Source organism: Camellia sinensis, chromosome 7 (assembly GCF_055761805.1).
Source record: "Camellia sinensis isolate YWXY chromosome 7, ASM5576180v1, whole genome shotgun sequence".
In the NCBI taxonomy this organism is placed as follows: domain Eukaryota; kingdom Viridiplantae; phylum Streptophyta; class Magnoliopsida; order Ericales; family Theaceae; genus Camellia; species Camellia sinensis.
Window position 1 is genome coordinate 174,386,670 of NC_138967.1, and position 21,550 is coordinate 174,408,219.

Below are 21,550 nucleotides of genomic sequence, written 5' to 3' on the forward strand. Positions count from 1 at the left end.
AGGGCCCAAATAAATATTACAGTCCGAATAAATAATACTAAATTAAATATTACAAAATTTCTAATCTAATTAACAAATTAAATGCAAAGAGAAGACGGGCCGCAGCCCCCGCCTCGGGATGCGTGAATGATGCATGCTCGGTCCATTTTGGCCGAAAACCCGTACCATGCCACTGCTGCCTCTGTTAATGCTGCCCTGCTCCTTTGAAAATTGCCAAAGTCTCAGGGTATCATCAATGAGCATTGCATAACATCACCGGCTAAGTGAAATGACCACCGGCCATGGGAAACTCCATCGGCTGCTTTCAAGTCTATCGGCCACCAATCCATGGCCGGTCGGCATTCTACAGTGCCGGTCGGCAAAAACTTCCTGCAGAAGCTGGTTTTTGACAGCAACAAGGACAGACAATGCATGGCATAGAATTTCAAGCACGTGTAAGCATGGTCATGTTCCCTATCATGTATTGAACTCATGGGAGCATGGTCCTTGATCCTTGGGCCATCAATTGCGCATGATAGCCTAAGGGACCAAACTTGCCATTCAATGTAAAATGCATGCAACACACAAATGAAGACCAAGACCCTATCATGTCAAAGTCAAGGGCCTCAGTGACCGAGGGTTGAGATGTGTTTCATCACTTGTAGTATGAACACCTCTCACCCTCACACTAGGTTTGACACCCCAAACCATGCAATGCAATGCATGTTGTGCAAACATGGCTCAAAAATGCAACAAGAAGCTAAGATGCAAAACATGTCAAATGTGATGCAATGCAAACTATCATGCAAACAACATGGTAATGCCACTAGCATGCAACACTACAAGCAATACTACAATGCACACTAGATAGGCAAGTATGTAAAGAGGTGGGCATGCAACAATGCACAAACCATAAGGATACCACAACATGCAATGTCATGAGCATACTACAAGATGCAAATATATGATCCATGGACTTACACTACGATGGAGGACCCTCAACCACACCCCAAAACAGTGGCCAAAAATGATGGAATGATGGGCAAATATTCATGCAAACTTGCATACCAAAGAGCATAAGGCTAAGGCATAAAAGAAGCCTTCTACCACAACTATCGTAACCACACATGGTATGAATGGAACAACCAAAAAAAAAAAAAAAAAAACAGAGTTTTAATGCATTAGAACACGCCCTAAAACCCTCATGAATGGCAACCCATGTGACTTAAACATACAAGCATGCACAATGTCCATTTCAAGGCACAAAACTACAACTCCTCAAGGCATAAAAGGATGATAAATGCTGTCATACAAGCATGATATAGGGGCTGAAATAGCATAAAAAGTGACTCCAAATCATTTAAACAACCTAACCAAAGCATGCTAATGACTCATTCGCTCAAGGCCAAAATGCTAGAATGCAAAGGAGCTATGTAAACCACGACAAACATGACAAAAACAGTGGCCAACAGACCTAAAGCATGATAAATCATGACCAAAAGCTTCAATAAGCTAAGCCAAATCATGAAGATACACTAGGCTAAACACATGGCACATTTCTAGGCCAGATAAGGAATTACAAAGCAAGTACAAGATGCATGCTAAGGGCTACAAATCCAACCAAAGACAGAGATATAACATGACTAATAGGCACCCAAAAACCTCTGAGATGGGACCAAAAACAACCAAGCATGCATGTTGCCCTTTTAAGCCAAAACAAAGGTGAAAGAAGGACAAAGGGGAGAGGGGTGTGCCCCCCCTACACAAGACTTCAAAAGCACTCCATCACCACTAAAAATCCACTGGATTTTAGTGGTGAGAAGACCAACACAACAAAGTAAACAAAGCTTAAAGAAAAGGGCACCAAAATAGGCCAAAAGAGGCCTAAGGGGAGGAATTCAACCCCCAATGCCAAAACGCCCTTAATGAAAGATGTTTAGCACAAAAATACAAGACTTTTTCATGTTATACACAAAGCCTAAATCAGCATGCAAGACAGGTAGAAAACTAGTGCAAGATTGGGGAAACTAAAGCAAATGTCTCACCCTTGAAGAAACCTTGAAGAACAGATGATCCAGCCACTCTCTACTGATCAAAATCAGTCCAAAACCTCAACAAACAACCCTCAATGCCTCTCAATCTCGGAGCAAGGTGTAATGGTGTGTGTGTTAGTGCAAAAGTAAGGTCAAAATGCACTTTTAGGCTTCTAAACACACCCTAAGGATGAGAGAGAGGGAGATATATAGAGAGAGGATGATATATTAGATATATAGATATAGAAGCTCTGGTTTTTAATTCAAAAGCTCCAACCCCCAACAAAGGGAGAGAATGAGTGCTTATATAGGCAAAGGCCAAGGTTCTAGGCTTCTCCAAAAAGCTAGATGAAAGGGGCAAAGGGGTGCAAATGGTTCTTGGCTTCTTGGAGAAGCTAATACAGCTGGCCAAGCTTCCTCAAGAAGCTTGGCCAGAGGGTTCAAGCTTCTAGAAGGAAAGGGGGGTCAAAGGTTCACACCAGCCAAAAACTGCACGAGGAGGAGTGATGGTGCATTCCAGCTGGCACAACTGGCATGCACCATGCCTCAAGGGTGCAAAGTAGTCACACCGGCCAGCAAAAGAGGTCGCCGGCAGAATAAAGTGCCGGCCGGCCAAATATAGTGCCGACCGGCCATTGATTTTAAGAAACCATGGCCGGTGGCACCCATAAACAGTCGGTAATGCTAGGGGAAGGCCGGTGGAATGTGGGGATGGCCAACAAGCCATTCCCCGCCCTTCAAGGCAAAAACACAAGTGTTTGGTGCCAAAACCAAACACAGAACAGTCAAGTCGAGAGATCCTGAGGCAAGGCGCGCAGCCAAGACTTTCGGGAACTCAAGACGAAACACAAACAAAGAGGATCACCGAGTGTTCTAATGGTGACGTCCAAGTCTTGAGGACGGTAAAAAATGGGGTGTCTGCAACTAGATTCAATCTTGGTAGTGATCTGAAAGATTGACCTCCGACAAGAGAATCTAAGCACAACAAAGGAAAGTCAAACCACTAGGAATCAAGGGGTATTTGGTGAGTAAAGGCGGAGGCTCCCCCTCAATCAATGAATCTTTTCTTTTTTTCTTTCTTTCTTTTGCACATTTTTTTCTTTCTTTTGCATATTTTTTCTTCTTCTCTTTCTTTTTCTTTTTTTTTTCTTTTGCACACTCATTGGCGGCTGACACACTCAAGAGTATGGAAACTGAACCACAGAAGCATGGATATAATAAGGATGCCCTAGTTGGTGACTCTGAGGTAGCCTTTTCCTCATGGCTGGACTCCAAAGAATAGAAGGGAAAGCCGTAGAGATGCAAAAAGATAGAAGGTGGTTAAGAGACTCAACATTACCCATGATATGCTAGTATAGGTCAATTCCTCTAGAAACGCAAAAGATCAATGACAGAAGTCCATAGAGAAAAAATAATCACTAAGGTGGAAGACTCCAAAATTTGCTAATCCAAGAGTGTGTAAAGAATGAGACATACTAATCAAAAAACACACACTCCAAAACGAGAGTAATGACCACAGAAAGCACACATATATTAACATGTAATGGATATTCTTATCAATTCCAATATGCACCAAAGACCACTCAAAAATTTCAAGCTTGCAAAACCATACTAAGAAAATCTTTTTGGATTTTTTTTTTCTAAACAAAGCAAGTCAGAGAACGAACACGCACACACTAAATTACTCAAAAAAAAAATATACACAAACCCAAAAACTAAAATGAATAACCAAATTAACACAAGTCAAGTTTTCTAACCCAAACTGCTTTAGTACGAACAAAGTTATGAGAATTGTGGTTATTGGGTGGTGTCTTGACATTGTGATTCCTTTTCCCTTCAATGGGAACCTATCTCAACGCGGTTTCCAACTTCCTATTCCTAGGTCTAGGCAAATGCACTCTCCCATGCAACTTATAACAATAAGGGCGAATATGACCATGCATACCACAATGATGACAAATAAAAACAGGGTGTACAGGGTGTACCTTCTTTTCTTTTACCTTACCAACTCTAGGAAGTTTGAGAAGTCCATTCTTATGTTGAATTTTTTGTTCCCCCTTTCCTTGAGTTCTCGTATCATGAGATAAGGAAGCACTCTGTTTTTGCTGTTTCTTACCACCAAACCCAATGCTACTCTTGTCAGAACAAATTTGTTGAGACCCAATGATATTGTCCAAAGTCTTTGATCCTTTGTTTCAAAGACCAATGGTAGCCATAGCACACTTGAGTTCTTCCTCTTTCTTGATTATTAGTTCTTCCAAGGCAAGTTTAGACATCTCGAGAGTTTCAATATTTTCTTCATATGTTGCATAGATTTGTTGTAGCTCAGTCCTCTTTGTCTCACAAGTCAAGAGTTTTGCACAAAGAGCTTGTCGATCATTAGCTATCTTGATGGCATCAATCCTAACCTCGGAAATCTCCTCTTTTAGTGTGACATTCTCACTTTCACATGTTGTGAGTTTCATAGTGAGTTTGTCATTCAATTTTGATAACTTAAGAGACTCCTTATACAACTTTTCATAAGCTTGCTCAATCTCTTCATCATCACTTCCCGAGGATTCATCATCAGTGGCATGCTCAACCGACCTTTTCGAATACTCTGTTCGGTCTTCAATTTCGAAAGCCGCCATGAAAGCAAGGAATTGTTTATGTCCCTCTTCGCCTTGATCTTTGTTGTCACTTTCATCTTCATCAGATTCTGATTCATCATCCCAAGTGATGGTGAGGGCTTTCTTCTTTTTCAAACGAGTGGGGCATTCTGAAGCAAAGTGGCCATATCCTTGGCATTCATAGCATTGGACTCTTTCAGAGTTCCCTTGTATCTTTCCTTTCTCCTTCTTGGCTATAAAATTAATTTTGAGTTTATCTTTGCCTTTAGATTTATGAGTATGAGTAGATTCCAAAAGATTAGGATTCTTTTTCGAAAAAGATTTTTTAAATTATTTAACAAAAGCTGCCGTAATCTTGGAATCTATCTCACAATCCTCATCAGAATCCTCTCCAACTCTATGAGCACTACTAAAAGCAATATCTTTTTGTTTCTTTTTGAAATTCCCACGTGCCTCATAAGTTTGGAGATTTCCAACCAACTGATCCAGCTTGAGATTGTCAACATCTTGAGCTTCATCAATAACCGTAACTTTTGGTTGGAACCGATCGGGCAAGGATCTCAAAATTTTTCCCACAACTTTGGATTATGGTATTTTTTTCACCTAAATTGAAGTTGGAATTTATAATATCACTCAACTTCGCATAAAATTCATCAAAGGTCCCACTATCTCTCATTAAAAGGTTTTCGAAACTAGACGTGAGCCCTTGAAGTTTTGAGCGTTTAACAGAAGGAGTTCCCTCATGAATAGTTTGTAAGATATCCCAAGCCTCTTTTGTGACTTCACAATTGCAAATTCGACTAAACTCTTCAGGTGTGATAGCGCAAAAGAGAAAATTGATAGCTTTACAATTCCAGCTACTATTTTGGTAATCAATTGTGTCCCACTTTTCAATTGGTTTGGGGAAAGTTACTCCATTAATGGTAATTGTTGGTTCAGTCCACCCATTCATGACAAATTGCCAAACTTTTTCATCTATAGATTTCAAAAACGATTTCATCCGAGCTTTCCAAAAAGAATAATTTGATCCGTCAAGTAGGGGTGATTGAACCATAGAATTTTCCTCACGAATTAAATCCATTATCATAAATCAAACAAGATCTCGTTCTAAAAGATATTTTTTTTAAAAAAAAAAAATAGAACGACCTGCTCTGATACCAATTGAAAAATCTAGAAAAATTCCCTAGATGTTGATTTGTGATTATGTATCAATTTTAAGCAGTATATAACAATCAAACAATCAAGACAAATCGACACAACGATTTTATGTGAAAAAACCACAATTGGACATCTCTAATTGTGATAAAACACCATGGGCAACAGCCACAAAACAATTCACTAAGAAGATATAAAGGAATTACACAGGTATACTCTCAATTACCTAGCGAATCCACGCCCGAATTGAACCAACCTCTATGTGTCTCTTCCAACCTCGTCTTCACTTCGGAATTGTCTTGACGATGAGCCATTCCGGAATCCACCAAAGCTGAAATCCCCTAGCGAATCCATGCCCGAATTGAACCAACCTCTATGTGTCTCTTCCAACCTCGTCTTCACCTCGGAATTGTCTTGACGATGAGCCACTCCGGAATCCACCAAAGTTTCAGGCTCGAATTCTTCAGAATCCACCGAAGATCAACTCTCTCTTTTGTGTAGAATCAACAAACAAACCTTTGATGTATGCTTCTTAAACCATGAGTTGAATACTCAATGAAAACATTAAAGAAAACTAGCAAAATATCTCCAAATATAAACCTTAGAACCCAAAAAGAAGATCTGGAGAAGTTATCCAAGTTTTGGGAGAAAACCAACTACTTATAGAAAACCAAAGTAATCCTAGTTTTGGAAGAAAACCAATTCCTTATAGAAATCCAAAAATCTGTGTTCGGGCGGTCCGCTCGAGCATGGGAATTCCCGCTCGAGCGGAGGCTTCAAAATTGTGTGATTCATATAGGCTTCACGCTCGAGCGGAAGTTTCCACGCTCGAGCATCGAATCACACCATCCAGTACTTTTTCAGGCAAAGCAGAGATGCTGTGAGCTTGCAATCCCCGCTCGAGCGTCCCTTTCTCTGCTCGAGCAGGACGGCCAAAATTTAGAAAATCTGGAAAACTAGATCCTATTATAACCTTGGTTTTGATCCATGAAATTTGACAACAAAGAATCCTAACAATCTTAATCATGTTATTATATTAGTTCGATTAATTTTATTTTTTATAAAAATAATATACTTAACAAATTTTATAATATAAACAATTTAATTATCAAAACATGATCAAAATAAATGAAATGAGATGTGACAACACGAGTGCTGTCAGAGCACCCACTCCCAATGCCTGACAGCACCCACCCCAATCCCGATAAAGGTATGTTTAACTTTTTAATGTTACGTGGAGACTGTAACGCATCGTGGCTTTCCGCTTTGGGCTTGATTACATTTCTTTTTATTATTGTTATTTTTTATATGACATGTATTGGTCCCTAACTTTTCTTTATTTTGACTATTTTTATATTAAAATAATTCATGTGCTCTTCTCTTTCTTTCTTTTTTTATAATTTTTGTATTCTTATATTTTTTATTTTCTCTCTTTTTTTAATTTTAATTTTTTTTTTGTTTTGGAGATATCTCTTGATTGCAAATTACATTTTAATTTTGTTTTGGTTATAAATTTAATCATATAATGCCTAATTCATTATAATATAATTTGTGAGTAAATTGTGAATCTCTAACATTACTCATATTTTTATTCAACTTTTGACCCACTAGAAGACAAAGTCTGGTTCCATCTACGGCTATGAAGCATAGACACTTCGAAAAACATATCGTACCTATACCGAGTACTTATCGGCTTATGGTATCTCGTATGGTACTTCTGCATACGTATTGGATACACGAAATACGTACTCAAATTTTTTTTCTTCTTAATTTTTGGCGTACCTAATTATACTTAGTATATACCCAAGCTGTACCGTACATCAGTTGAAATAATATTTTTTTCTACTATAAAGATAAAACTCGTTTCACTAGACTTCCTTTTTATTTTTAGTTTTATGCTTAGTATAATTTTAAAATTAAATTATACTTTGTAAGTTATTTAATATATTGACATTTAATTTTGATTTATACCTCTACTTTTAACATTAAATATTAATTATAGGTTAGATCTTAACAAATTAAACTATTTAATTAATTTTTATATTATTTTAAATTAAAAATAAATATTTTTTACAAGCATATCAAGCCATACCTATATCTATTTTTTAAAAATTTTACTATATCAATATACTCATACCATATCAGTACTCATATCCGTAACCGTTTCATAAGTCCATGGTTACAAAGCATGGCTGATCATGACTTCCTCCTACCCCCATTTCTCTCTTCTTTTTTATCTACTCTATATATCACTGACCAAACAGATTGATCATTAAAACCAAGAAGACAAAAAAAAAAAAAAAAACAGATCACAGAGAGAGAGAGATGTATCCAAACAATAGAGGTGGTTCAGATGATCATGATAGACCACTGCTGGTGAAGTATTCATCAGATGGAAGAGGAGGAGGTGGAGGTGGTGGTGGTGGTGGTGGGGTGGAGGAGAGGTTGTGGAAGAAGGTGTTGGATTTGGAAGAAGCAAAGCATCAGGTGTTGTTTTCATTACCAATGATAATTACAAATGTTTCATACTATTTCATTCCTCTGGTTGGTGTCATGTTTTCCGGCCACCTCGGAGACCTCGAGCTCGCCGCCTCCAACCTTGCCAACTCCTGAGCCTTCGTCACCAGCTACGCTTTCCTGGTCTCTCTCTCTCTCTCTCATTTGGCATGTTTATCAGCACACTTTTTAATTTTTTAATTTTTTTTGGTCACATTACCTTCATATTATATATATATATATATATATTTAAACAATTAAAAAATGTATTTAGAACATCCTTAACCACCGTTATAATATAACAGTACATTAAAATTTTATTTAGTGCATTGAAATAAGTTGAAATGGAATGAAATAGTTATTCTTTAAACTCTCCCGTAGAAGCTATCCTATGAAATGATCATTCCATTCTAATGGTGAATGATGATTGTATTTTTTTTTTATTTTTTTAATTAACCAAACACGTGAATAAATATTTTGATAGAATACTCAACTTGAATGAACGAAACACTACTTAAATCGGACCCAACTTTTTGTCACAAACAAAAAGAATTGTATTCGATTTTATAATTGAAATATGTGCACTCAAATTATTATTATTATTATTATTATTATTATTATTATTATTATTATTATTATTATTATTTTAAAATCTTCAACACTGTTAGTTTATATCTCTAATCATTTCGTTAAACTTGCATCAGAACAAGTTCTATCAACTTCTTCATCAGAAGGCAAAAATAAAATTTTCACAAAATTGGATGAAATGAAATTTTGAGGGTAAGTTTGAAATTTTAAAAAATGATTTGATGAAATTTTTAAGTAAAGGGATTAGAACATTCATTTATTTTTTTTAATCAAATCAAGTTTTTAGTTAAATTTGATGAAAATTCATGAACGTCTGCTATCAAATCAAGTTTTTAACAAAATTTGTACTCATATTTGATTTTAAAAACAAAAGAGTTCACTGCTGGAAATTCTGGTTTTAGAGGCGTTTAAAAAACGCCGCAATAGGTCCTAAAAACGCCGTTAAATATTTTTGTGGCGTTTAGCACCAAACGTCGAAGATGCGGCCGTCGCTATAACTCTGTGGCGCTTTATAAACGTCGCTATATGCCAATAGGCGGCGTTTTCTAAAAACGCCGCTAAAAGTTCTGCCAACTGTAACATGACGTCATCATGCTATTTAGCGACGTTTTTAAAACGCCATCGTATATCTGATGCTATTTAACGACGTTTTTAGAAACGCCGTGATAGCCCCTTTTTTTAATTGTGCTAATTTTAGGTTATTGAACCCAAAAAAAACCTATAATAAAACTGAAAAATAACACTAATATGAAATAATAACTCCCATTCACATAGTAAAATCTTATCAAATGAATTACATTAAGGAGTCACCAAAAAAAAAAAAAAACATTCACACACAAATCGTTTGAATTACATTAAGGAGTCACCAAAATTGGATGTCCCTCTATTTGAGCCAAAATAGGAATCTGAGTTCACCAAAATACAAATCTGGACATTTGAACCAACTTGATATTCTTATTCTCATTCACAATAACCACATTCACACAAATCATTTTCCTACCATATCAACCTAGTTCACCACAATTGGATGCCCCTCTCTATGCATTGCGTCTCTGCAATTATATTCGGAATCTGAGTTTTGTTAACTTGTAATCCAACCTCTCCATCATTAATCCAGCCTCTCCATCATTGTCTCCAATGCACTTTTTCCATTTATCGCTGTTGTTCCCTGAACTTAAAAATATGAATACAATTTTGGGGGGGGGGGGGAGAGAGAGAGAGAGAGAGAAGTTGATATCAGTAATCATAAATAATAGAAAATGCATCTAACCGTTGATAGCAATTCCAAAATCTAACAATCTGCCAAGACTTGTACTAAATTTGGCACCAATATTAGCAATGTCAACATGCAACAACTTTAATGGCATCTCCATTAGAGCATTGTGCACTTCATAATTGATGCATATATATTATCATCATGTGTACTTTTAATAGCTTTAGTTTCGTTTTTACTTCAGTTGTCAAGCATGTCATCTTTGCTAATATATAAAAGTAGAACACTAATTTTGTGTATATTTTTCATTTCCCTAAACTATCCAAAGAAAATTAAATTATGCATTATTAAAATCCTTTTGCTTCTATATTCATTTGAGGGTAAATGTTCAAGTAAACACATTATTCTAAAGAACTCCCCACAACTGCCTAGAACTCCCAGTTAGTTTTAAAAATTCTCTTTCCTAATTAAGAGGCTACTTAGTACACCTCTTTCTCTCTCTCTATGCACTATTGTTCAAAAATTGGCTAACTTAGTGGTTCTTTGTGGCACTTGCACTCATGTAATGAGTGCCACCCCACTAGTTTCTATAATATTTCTATGCATTTGATAGGGGTCAAATCCTTTTGATGTTATAGGAGTGGCAGCATATCAAGAGGTTTTAGAGGAGAGTTCAGGCATTGGCAAATTATGCTGATGTAGTAAGAGACAAGCAGTTGCAAAAGTAAGAGAGGGAGTGGGGGTGGTTTGAGACAAGCTGTCAATTTGTCACGATAAGATTCCTTCGTAATTGAACAAAACAATGAACACATCGCACAATGGCACAAGGAGATCAATCACCAAAAATAATATAAAATCATATTTAATGATTAATAAAATTCTCTGTAATTGATCAAACAAATAAAAAAATAAACTGTGATAGTCATGTCCATTTGATTTCAATTGAAGTATACTATACAAATACTACTAAAAAGTCAAAAACTTATACGTACCAGCTGAAACTGAGCCATGTGATTTATTACCGCTACATGATGTGGTAGGAAGACTAACTGATCTCTGAACTGCCCATTTTATCATGAAATCTGTGTGTTATTTCTCATGGTATAAGTTTCCTTGAACTTACAATACATACATCTATACTATTTATATTATTATATAATATAATGTGAACACATATTTTAAGGTCCGTCGCGCTACCTCTTTGTCCAGAAAAACCATGCCATATGTCTCTGCTTTTCATCATAAAAGGGATAAACATGTAAATATCAAGTCGCCACCGAAGTTCAGAGAAAAATCATGACAGTTTCAACTGCCTACCCTCAACCATATCTCTATTTAAACAGAAATAGAAATTCATATTATGAATTTTACAAAAAAAAAAAAGAGGACCAAAATGAATTGCTACGCATTGCATGGGCCCAAATGCTAATATATATATATATATATATATGTATACACAAGTACATATTTCTTTTAACAAGATATACTAATTAGACATTTACATATTTAACATGATATGTACACACAAGTGCAGAATTCAATTAAAGAGAAAGATGATGATGATGAAAGTGAGAAAATGGGTTGACCATGGGGTTTAACATATGGCTAGTTACTGTTCGAGAAAGCTCATGCCCATAGGTGAGAATTATTTTTCTCCAACCACAGAGACAGAGAGCAAGGAAGGTACCCTGAATGAAACAGAAAAGGAATAGATGTATAAATGAAACTGAACTTACCATTAAATTTCACATTTGGCTGGACAAACTCTGGCCAGGTCATAGCAAATTGGATCAGTTAAAATAACAAATTGTTCCACCTTACAGCACTTCGATCTATCAAATTTCATCAATGAGGAAAAGAACAAACTATACCAAGTTAGTAGTACATGACATCAAGGAAATGAAACCATAAGTGAATACCTCTTTCTTGACCATAAACGTTTTGCTAAGGACATTATGAGATTGGTTGGTCAAATTAGAAGCCATTGCACTCCAAAACCCGGGCCTGTTTCACATACAGAAAAACAAAAAAAAATGACAACTGCAGGGGTTGAAGTCCTGAGCAATAGCGCAGCCACTCGACTACCTTGGCACACTTGTGATAAGAACAACACTACAATCGAGTTTTCAAATCCCCAACTAAATGCAGCCAACACAGCCACAGAGCTTTCTGATATCTCATGAAGTTCTGATGCTAATATATGCTAGAAGCATAGCAAATAACATAGTTATCATGCACACTCCCCCTATATTAGCATATAAATGCTAATATATGCTAGAAGCATAGCAAATAACATACTTTAACACATTCCACTCAGTTTTCAGAACTGGATAGCAAGCATCATACAATGCATTAAATTGACCAATGTCTGACAAGGAAAAAAGAAAAGATCAGCATCAGCAACTTTGTAATCTCAATGCAAATGCAATAGAAATAGATAAGCATGATAAAATGCTAAAAGAAAATTGATGAAGCAAAAAAAAACATAGCAATTGCAAAAAGCATGAATTTCCCGTCAGCAGCTAAATATAGTATTCCCGCATATATCACTTCACTAACAGTATAGAAAACAGAAGAACCTTTTAATAAAAAAACAATATAAATAACTGCAACAAATAACTGCAACAAAACCAAGTGGGAAAATGTCTTTGAACATAAGCAGAACTATTACTAGGCAGCACTAACCAACACACACACAACACACACAGAGAGAGAGAGAGAGAGAGAGAGAGAGAGAGAGAGAGAGAGAGAAGTGTACCAATATTAGGGGTCATGAATGACTGCAACAAAAAAAAGAGGAAAAATGTATTTGACAGCTCTGAAAACTTGCAGCATTCAACCAGCCAAGTCACATGTTCATCTGGGTGCATTGAAAACATTTCTGCCATCCCTCTTATAGGATCCATATTGATAGAAGATATGTGTCCATGTTCTAATCTCTGCATTAATTTTAAGATAGCAAATTCAAATATATTTAGTAGAAGCATGAATGAGAATTTAGAATCATGAATGATTTACATTCCAAAAAAAACAAGGACATTTAAGGGAAAATAAGAAGCAAGCAAGAATATCACAAAGATTGACATAATAAGAGATTATGACAACCTGCAGCCTTAAATATTTAAGCTATTAAAATCTAGATTATCACAAAGGTTCCATTGAAATCTATTTCAGGTAATCAGCTCAACCTATATTATCAAAAAAATCCCCAATTATCTCCACAAAATCTTAATTTTGGAGTCAGCTTGAACAATAAGATTCAGAGCAAAAATAAAAGGATAATCTCAAAGAAATCAAATACAGCTATTCGATTATTAGATGCAACACGTAATGGTTGGTTGCTTGACGAATCCCACAATTTTACCTACAGCAATCAAGAGTAGCCAACGGAGCAGCTTACCTTACAGAATAATTATTCTCAAGTTTTGCATAACAGACAATGATCTGACCTATCCAGTGGTAACAGCTGGTGCTTAATTCGGTGATAGAATTCACTATAAGCCAACACCATAAGAGAATAAAGAAAGTAAGAGAAGCAAGTCAACTACTAACTTGTGATTTAATCATTTTTTGTCTTTATTAGAGATATGGCCCAACTGATTTCAGATACATCATACCAGTGATACATTAATTTCTGCAGTGTCAATATAATAATTGACAAGCTCTGTGATCTAATATGTGTTTCCAGAATATTGATTCACAATTACAGTTAAATTTTTGTTGAACTATCATCTTTTTTGGCCCAATATTGTGTCCTATCAATCCAAATTGTCGTATGAAAATTAATGTAGAAGTTTCTTTCAGTTCAAAAAAGAACCTAACAGATCAAATCTATTCATGGGGTTAGGAAAGGGGATCTTTGCAAGTACAATTTCTTGGAAGTCCTTTATATGGCATCAGAAACTTAGTTTTACATCATCTTCCCATCCAATCTACTTAGCCATGACCAGCTTTCAACAATTCAACAATATATTTTTATTGAGCAATTCAACAATTCAACAGACACACATTGATGTATACAAATGTTATACATGCAGTAAAATTCAAAAGAAATAGAGAGAGTGGGAGAGAGAGAGAGAGAGAGAGAGAGAGAGAGTACCGATTAAAGTTTAGAAACAAAGTAGACTATTAGCAGCCATTGGAGCTTGAGGATCAAGGAAGAATGCCTTAAAACATTGATTTCAGTAAATGAGGATCAAGTCATAATGCCTCTCTCTAAATCTCTGCAAATGAGGATCAAATCAAGTAGGAATGCCTTCAAATAATAGATTATCAAATTAAAAAAATACCAAAATAAAATGGAATTTTGAGTTTTATAACATTACATTTCTTTCTTTCCTCAAAAACTGCCTTCCACACACCATGGGAAGGTTGAACCACCATACTGATGTTTCACCTAAATTTTTTCCTTCACCATAACAAAAGTTATTCATCAATGGACTTGAAACTGCACAGCAGACAAACCCAAAACAGAGAAGAGAAATCTAAAAAGAACACAGGGATCTATATATATACACAAATTGAAACATTGGTTGGATAGATTACAAAGATTAACAAACAAAATGAATGAGAAAGCCAATTATCAAAACACAAATTGAAACATTAGGGTTAATACTTGTGAAATACAAGCAAAAAACACAATTAAACACCTGTTTTAACAAGATTTTAGCTTCAAAAATCTTGTAGAATGCAAGTGGTACCTGTTTTACTCTTCGTCCAATCTGCAAGTGGATTAAGTTTTTATTTGAATTGAATCACGTTAAGGAAAGCATAATTGAATTTTCTTTTTCTTTTTATTTTTCTTGTGTAAATAGATGAAAATATACCTCCACTGTAAATATTGTTTCAAATGAACCAGAACTGAAATCTTTAACTGCAACTTCAGTCATTTTGCTTCTTACTGTCAAATCATTCTCAAGCGACAAAACAAATCTAAAAAAAGAAGAAAGTAGGTATAGACAATGAAAAGGACATGCCAAATATTGTAATTAAAACACATTATTCTAAAGAACGCAAACAAGCATGCATATTCAAGAGAGGAAGCAGAGATGATCAGGTTAAAGCTTGCACCTTGAAACAGGTGGGCGGTAGACATGAAGGAGGGTATCAATCTCCCAAAGAGAACTTCCTGTACACATGTTGTCAATTGTTAGGCATTTTTTTCTTCTGAAAGACATAAAATGCTAACAAGAAAAGAAGAAGAACAGTCAAGAAGAATGAAAATCTATACATTAATCATATAGGATATTTGCAGACTGATGAAGGCAAGACAGTTTCCAACTAAATAGTGAAATCAAACGAATAACATGGTATAAAAGGTACAAATTTGTAGGCACATAATTATCAATAAGTAGGACTCCTGGATTTTATGTAATGAAAATTCATGATTGATACTTTCTTGAACAGCTTGGAAATGTGGTCATTTGAAATGATGGGTTCTTCTATCTGGTCTTCTTCCTAATCCTCAGTTAGAAACCTCGGTGCTATCTATCTGGTTAGGATTGCGTAATTTTCTTTTTGGAACTTTAGTGGGTTTCTTGAATTAAATCTTAAAAATTATCATCCATTACTAATATAAGTTTAATCCACAGCCTCAACACAGCTTCAACAGTTTGGATGATCCCATATGGACTCAGTAATGTAGTGAGGTCTGTTATACTTGTTTGAATTTTGTGGCTTCCCTTATTCATACTAAGGTTTCAAATTTTGGGCAATTTCTCAAATTTTTCGGTATTGTTTGTCACCATAGATTCATACTCTCTATTTCCCTCAAACAACACAAGGGTCTCAAATGAACTCGGGGCAGGGCACCCACAAACTGCACGTTTGGCAGTGTGTGTCGTCATGGTCATGGCCATTATTGAGAGCGTTTTGGTAGGAGCAATCCTTGTTCATCTTGTACCTCTATTCTCCTCTTCTTCAATGTGCAAGCAACCATGTAACTATGTGAGGCAGGCTTCACTACAAATTCCATTCATGTGAATAACCATGTAACCATGTAACTATGTGACGCAGGCTTCATTACACTCACAATTTTATTGTTTATAGGGGAGGGAAATTGTAGACCAGATTAGAAATAACAAAACTGTACATAATGTTATGAAAGAATAACTAAGAAAACAAAAGGTTGATGCCTGAATTTGAAAATTACTAACACTATTAACAAGTATGCAGAATAAGTAACAGAAATGTCTTTTGCCTCCAGAGTTCGAGCCAACTTTTCTACAGTGATGTAAGTAAAATAATTGTACCAATAAGGAATTATAGTATCCATCAACAAAATTTCATTTGGAAACTTATATATTTATAGGTACAATATTCCCCTAAAATTTATCCCAGACAATAATTAAATGCAAACACCAACACTGCAACTGCATGTATTACCCATCAAGTCCTCAAATGAATACACACACATAGATGTAATAGCAATTAAGATGTCTTGAACTGAATGCCAAACTAGGCCAGCAAATTTTTGTTGTGTCCATTTGTTCTAATATATTTTCAATCATATAATATTGAGAAGTAGAAAATCTGAAGACTTTCGTACAACTAAATATACATTAGAATAAAGAGATTTGGAGACTGAATCTTAATGCTTCATTGTCTTCCAAAAGATTATTACATTCACAACTATTACTATTATTACTCCTATTAACACCCGTTTGACAAAAAATCCCAATGAGAATGGATCCATTAATAAGTGAAATATTTGCAACTCCAATTACATTAACATCCATTAAAAAGAAAAGAAAAGGCATTGTACAAAAATATGAAAAATGGAAAAAGAACCAAGTAAACGGCTTCTAAGCATATAAGCTACAAAATAGACATTGTTAATAAGTCAAAACTTGATAACAAAAAAAACATCACTTGCTTCACATGAACTCAATTCACTTGTTTTTTTTCCCTTGAGAACAAAGTAAACGAACCAAGTAAACGACTTCTAAGCATATAAAAAAAACACCATTTGAGGTGTAGTTGTTCAACACATTTGAAAAACTTGGCTCAAATTCTTAGGCTATTACATTATTCCCCTGCACATTTTTCATTTGTGCTTTTTTGTTTGTAATTTTATAGTTATAATGTTATCATTTTAATTCTTCTAATTTATTTATTTATTTTTCTGTCTAAAAGTCATCACATATGCATCCATCTTTTCTGAATTACTAGGCTCCAGTTTTGGTTGTGGCTTGTAACAGTGCTATCTTGAAAGGGCTCTCAAATGTATTCTAAAGTATGCTTAATATTTGTGAGCATTTTCTAGTGCTCCTGATTAATTTGCTCATTTTCCAATAAATAAATTTAAGGGTAAATTAACAATATCTCCTTACAATTTGCCTAATTACATATTAGGCTCTGTTTTTTATTTAATAATTACATCTTTTACTGTTGGTGAATGAGGGCTATTTCACAAGTACTTCCTACAAATTATCCCTTTCTTTCATTCCAGATCTGGTAAATTTCTAATTTCACAAGTTCTTCCTACAATTTGCCTAATTTACAGTTGGTAAATTTCTTTCATTTCAAATCTCAAACAAATATTTTTGAATGAGAAATCTTAGATCTGAAACATATGTTTTTGAATAAGAAATCTCAAATCTCAAACATATTTTTGAATGAGAAATCTCAGATCTGAAACATATGTTTTTGGAAAAGAAATCGCAAATCTCAAATCTTAAACATATGTAAACCCTAGGAGAACAATCGACGGAAAGAAGAGCTTGAGAGAGAGAGAGAGAGAGAGCAAGAGAGAGAGAGAGAATACGAAATTGAGATTGTAGATGGTGGTGCTTACCTTAGTCAACGATGCAGATGTGGTGGCGGTGGAGCTTCGAAATCGAGAGAGAGAGAGAACTTCGAAATCGAAATCACTCTGAGATTGGATCTGAGATGAAATCGAGCTGAAGAAGGTTGAATCGTAATCTCTGAGACTGAAGGGTTTAGAGAGAGAGCGAGCGATCGGGTGAATGAGAGATTTGCGGGATTGGTTTCTCTGAGACTGAAGGTTTCCCAGATTCAAAATGAGGCTTGAAGAGAGAGAGAGAGAGAGAGCAGGGTCCTGATTCTCAGAGACTATAAGAGTGAGAGCGAGGAAAAACATATTATTCTAACACATGTGAAGGCGTTCAAAAAACGACTTCAATTCCTTAAACGGTACCGTTTTAGTCAAAATAAAATGCGACGTTTATAAAACGTCGTTAAATGTTAAAAACAGTGACGTTTAAAAAAACGCCGTTAAATAAACGTCGTTAAATACTATATTTCCTGTAGTGGTTGGAGATGTTCTTGAAATAGCAACCCATTTTTTTTTTTTTTTGGGTGATCATATTATGTGGCACAATTATAACTTCAATTAGAGAGCTTCACATTTTTAAATCACTAGAGTACATTGCTCCATATTAATTAATCATAAATATCTACCAAATTAGTGATGCAAAACGAAAAGATAAATATATATATATATATATATATATATAATATTTCTCTTATAACTATTGAATATTTAATGAAACTCATGTAAGTTGTTATTGTACCGTAGAGAGATGCTGTCCGTAACGTCAAATAATAAATGGATCAACAGAGTGCTGTTTTAAGAAGTTAGATTTTTTTTTTTTTTTTTAACTTTTTAGTTTTTTTGTGTTAAAATAGTTAATTTTTTTGCAACTTTTTTTTTAATGATTTTTGTGTGTAAAAAAGCTAAAAAAAAACCATCAAAAATGAGGTTGACGTTTTCGTATGGTCATATTTTCGTATGAGATAACTTACGGAGCTTATGAAGTCTATCTTGAGATCTGTTTCGATGATTCAAATTATTTATTTTGTATGATTTTCTTGTGTAACACTCATAAAAAAAATTAGTTTGATCCTATAATCGTAACATTTTTGTTTTATTACAGTTGTCTCTAAAAAATAGGCGGAAATATATTTTGAAAATAAAACATCTTTTTTTTAAAGACAAACACAATAAAATAAAAACGTTATAATTATTGGATTGATTTAATTTTTTTATAGATGATATACATTGAGGGTCTTATAAAATGAATGATTCAGATTTTCGAAACATGACTTGTAGTGAGCCACATGGACCCTTCTAATTCTCTTTTATTGTGTCACGTCTCGGATTTACGAGGCCTGGCCCATGTGGGTAAACCACCCAACGCTAGATGATAACTAACAACACTTGTGTAGATGTATATAATATAGCCACACAGTACATGTGTTATTCTAATTTTATACATTCTTAGATACAACATCTAAGTTGAATAGATGCTCTATAACTAAAACATACAAAGATGTTATAATCAAATTAAAATGCCCAAAGGCTTATATCATATACAAAGGGTGTAACCCTTACAAGAATGGCACACGGCCAACAGTAACATAAATGACCCAAGCCTACAAATAAAGGAACTACCCTGTGTGGTTTCGAATACAATTTCACAGTCTCAGTCCACATCCACATAAGCATACCTGAAAAAATATTTTTAGCCACGTAGGGTGAACATAAAGCCCAATAAGAAATATTTCCAAAATTAAATAAGCTTCACCAGTACAAAATGATCATGAATGCAATACATACATATATAATATGCCCAAAATGCATTATCAAATCCACTTGTTTTCTCAACCAAAACCTTTTTTTCCTCTTCTTCAAAACATTTCATTTATTCAAAACGTTTTCCGAATTCAATACATTAGTTTGATATAAAATCCATTTCCACAAGTCAATCTAGGTATCTCAATACCAACTAGCGATTTCATTGCCAATTCCAATACGAATACATTGTTAACTAACAACAATTACATTGCTAAGACCGTTTTAAAATCATTTCTTTCCAAAACCAAAATGATAATAAATAAAATGGGTAAATCTTCAAAACCAATACAACATTTCATGGAAATTTTATCCGCGGGAAACAATCAAACAAGATCCATGTAAATGTAGGCTATACAAACACTACCATAGCCTTTTTACGAAAATTTCGTCCGCATGATCGGCACCCATGTATCGCGCGATTTTCGACACTTTCACTTTGGACACATAGGCCAACTTATTTGATGTAACAACAACCATTTCTCAGATTTACCATTTTATTTATTCTTTCCAAATAGCACAATACATGTGGTTCAAAATATTATTTTTCCAAAATAATGCAAATGTTCCCAAACATAATGCGAGAATTTTAAAAAAAAAAACCTCTTTCCAAAACATACAATTTAAATTTTCAAAATCCATTACATGCTCTATGATATGCGTGATTTATAAACAGCCCAGTTTGTCTAGTTCACATGCAATTTCTACGACAATCATAGCTATCCTCTACCGATAGCCCAAAACGGATTTCTCTAAACAGATAAATAAATTCCATTAAAGATACACTTTTCCAAAATCTCAAATGAGAGTGATAATACATATCAAACTCCACCATCATCATTAATCATCATTTCAATTTCACATTTCTTAACATTTATTTCATTTCCTCTTTACAATCTCAACATTTACATTTTAGGGCATAATCTATTTCCTCTTTGAAAATCCATTTCAATGCAAAAAAATATCTCATTTTAATATATATCAACTCCAATTTCATAATCACAACATTTTTTTCAAGAAAACATTTAAAAACTTCTCTTTTACATTTTGATTTAATAATCCAACTATTTCCCAAAAGAACAACATTTTAGGATTTTTCCAAATTAGGGCTTTTTACTTTTTAACAACTTATATGCATTTTTGTAAGTGAAAAAAAAAAAAATTGTAGCTAAACCATAGCTCAACAATCCCATTTGGACAAACCCTTATTTACAAAACAAATTTCCAAAAATCAATTCAATAACAATGGAATATATATATATTTAAAATGCACAACAAATACACTACCAAACTCATATTGAGTTTAAGAAATAGATTCTACTACTTGAAGCAAGAAGGAAACAAGTTATAAAATCACCAGTGGCAAAACGGCGATCCGTTGAGATTAAATGGAAGCCCTCGTCGTGCTCTACATTTTGGTATATGGAACTAGGGGTCAAAGATATATAGAAATAGATGAAATCAAGCCTAAAAAGCTTGAGAAATCAAAAATGGCAGAATAAGAGAGAAAGGGGAGTGAAAAATGAAGAGATTTGACCCAAAAAGTGACTTTAAAAGACGTGATTCTGCAAAGTACGCTCGAGCGTTGAAAGTTGCGCTCGAGCGCACTATGCTCACAGCACAGATTCTCAAATTTCAAATAAGCATAACTCTCTCGTCTGGACTTTATTTAGGGTTGTTCTTGTGTCCAAATTGAAACCCTAGAAGTAAGCTTTCCAATGGTTCTAACCTCACATCAAGATTCAAAGTGTGGGGAGAGAAAATGATAAAAGAGTGAAGACTACTCAATAATAACTATTTGAATTTGGAGTTTTTGATTCAATCTCACTCAACCACTATGGTAACACCTAAACCAAGGCTTAAACATCGACTAAGAAGGTTC

General features: G+C 34.7%; 1 protein-coding gene and 1 pseudogene across 1 annotated transcript; one reads left to right on the plus strand and one right to left on the minus strand.

The window, feature by feature from the left end:
• The first annotated feature begins 8,101 nt into the window (after positions 1 to 8,101).
• LOC114299507 (protein DETOXIFICATION 19-like) overlaps positions 8,102 to 21,550 on the plus strand; it is a 50,413-nt pseudogene continuing 36,964 nt past the window's right edge.
• On the minus strand, positions 11,615 to 18,174 carry LOC145794910 (uncharacterized). Its single transcript, XM_082877243.1, has 8 exons — positions 17,869 to 18,174; positions 15,144 to 15,201; positions 14,900 to 14,973; positions 14,774 to 14,794; positions 12,778 to 13,012; positions 12,372 to 12,441; positions 11,993 to 12,077; positions 11,615 to 11,761 (listed from the first exon to the last, which is right to left on the minus strand). Exons 1-8 carry the CDS (start codon positions 18,172 to 18,174, stop codon positions 11,615 to 11,617), a joined length of 996 nt encoding a protein of 331 aa, XP_082733369.1.

Excerpts from the sequence above, each read along its gene's own strand:
- LOC145794910 (XM_082877243.1), bottom strand. The coding sequence starts at position 18,174 with ATGTTTTTCCTCGCTCTCACTCTTATAGTCTCTGAGAATCAGGACCCT. Across the intron at positions 12,078-12,371 it reads ACTGAGTGGAATGTGTTAAA|GCCCGGGTTTTGGAGTGCAA; the intron begins GTATGTTATTTG and ends TATGTGAAACAG. Across the intron at positions 11,762-11,992 it reads CGTTTATGGTCAAGAAAGAG|GGTACCTTCCTTGCTCTCTG; the intron begins GTATTCACTTAT and ends TGTTTCATTCAG.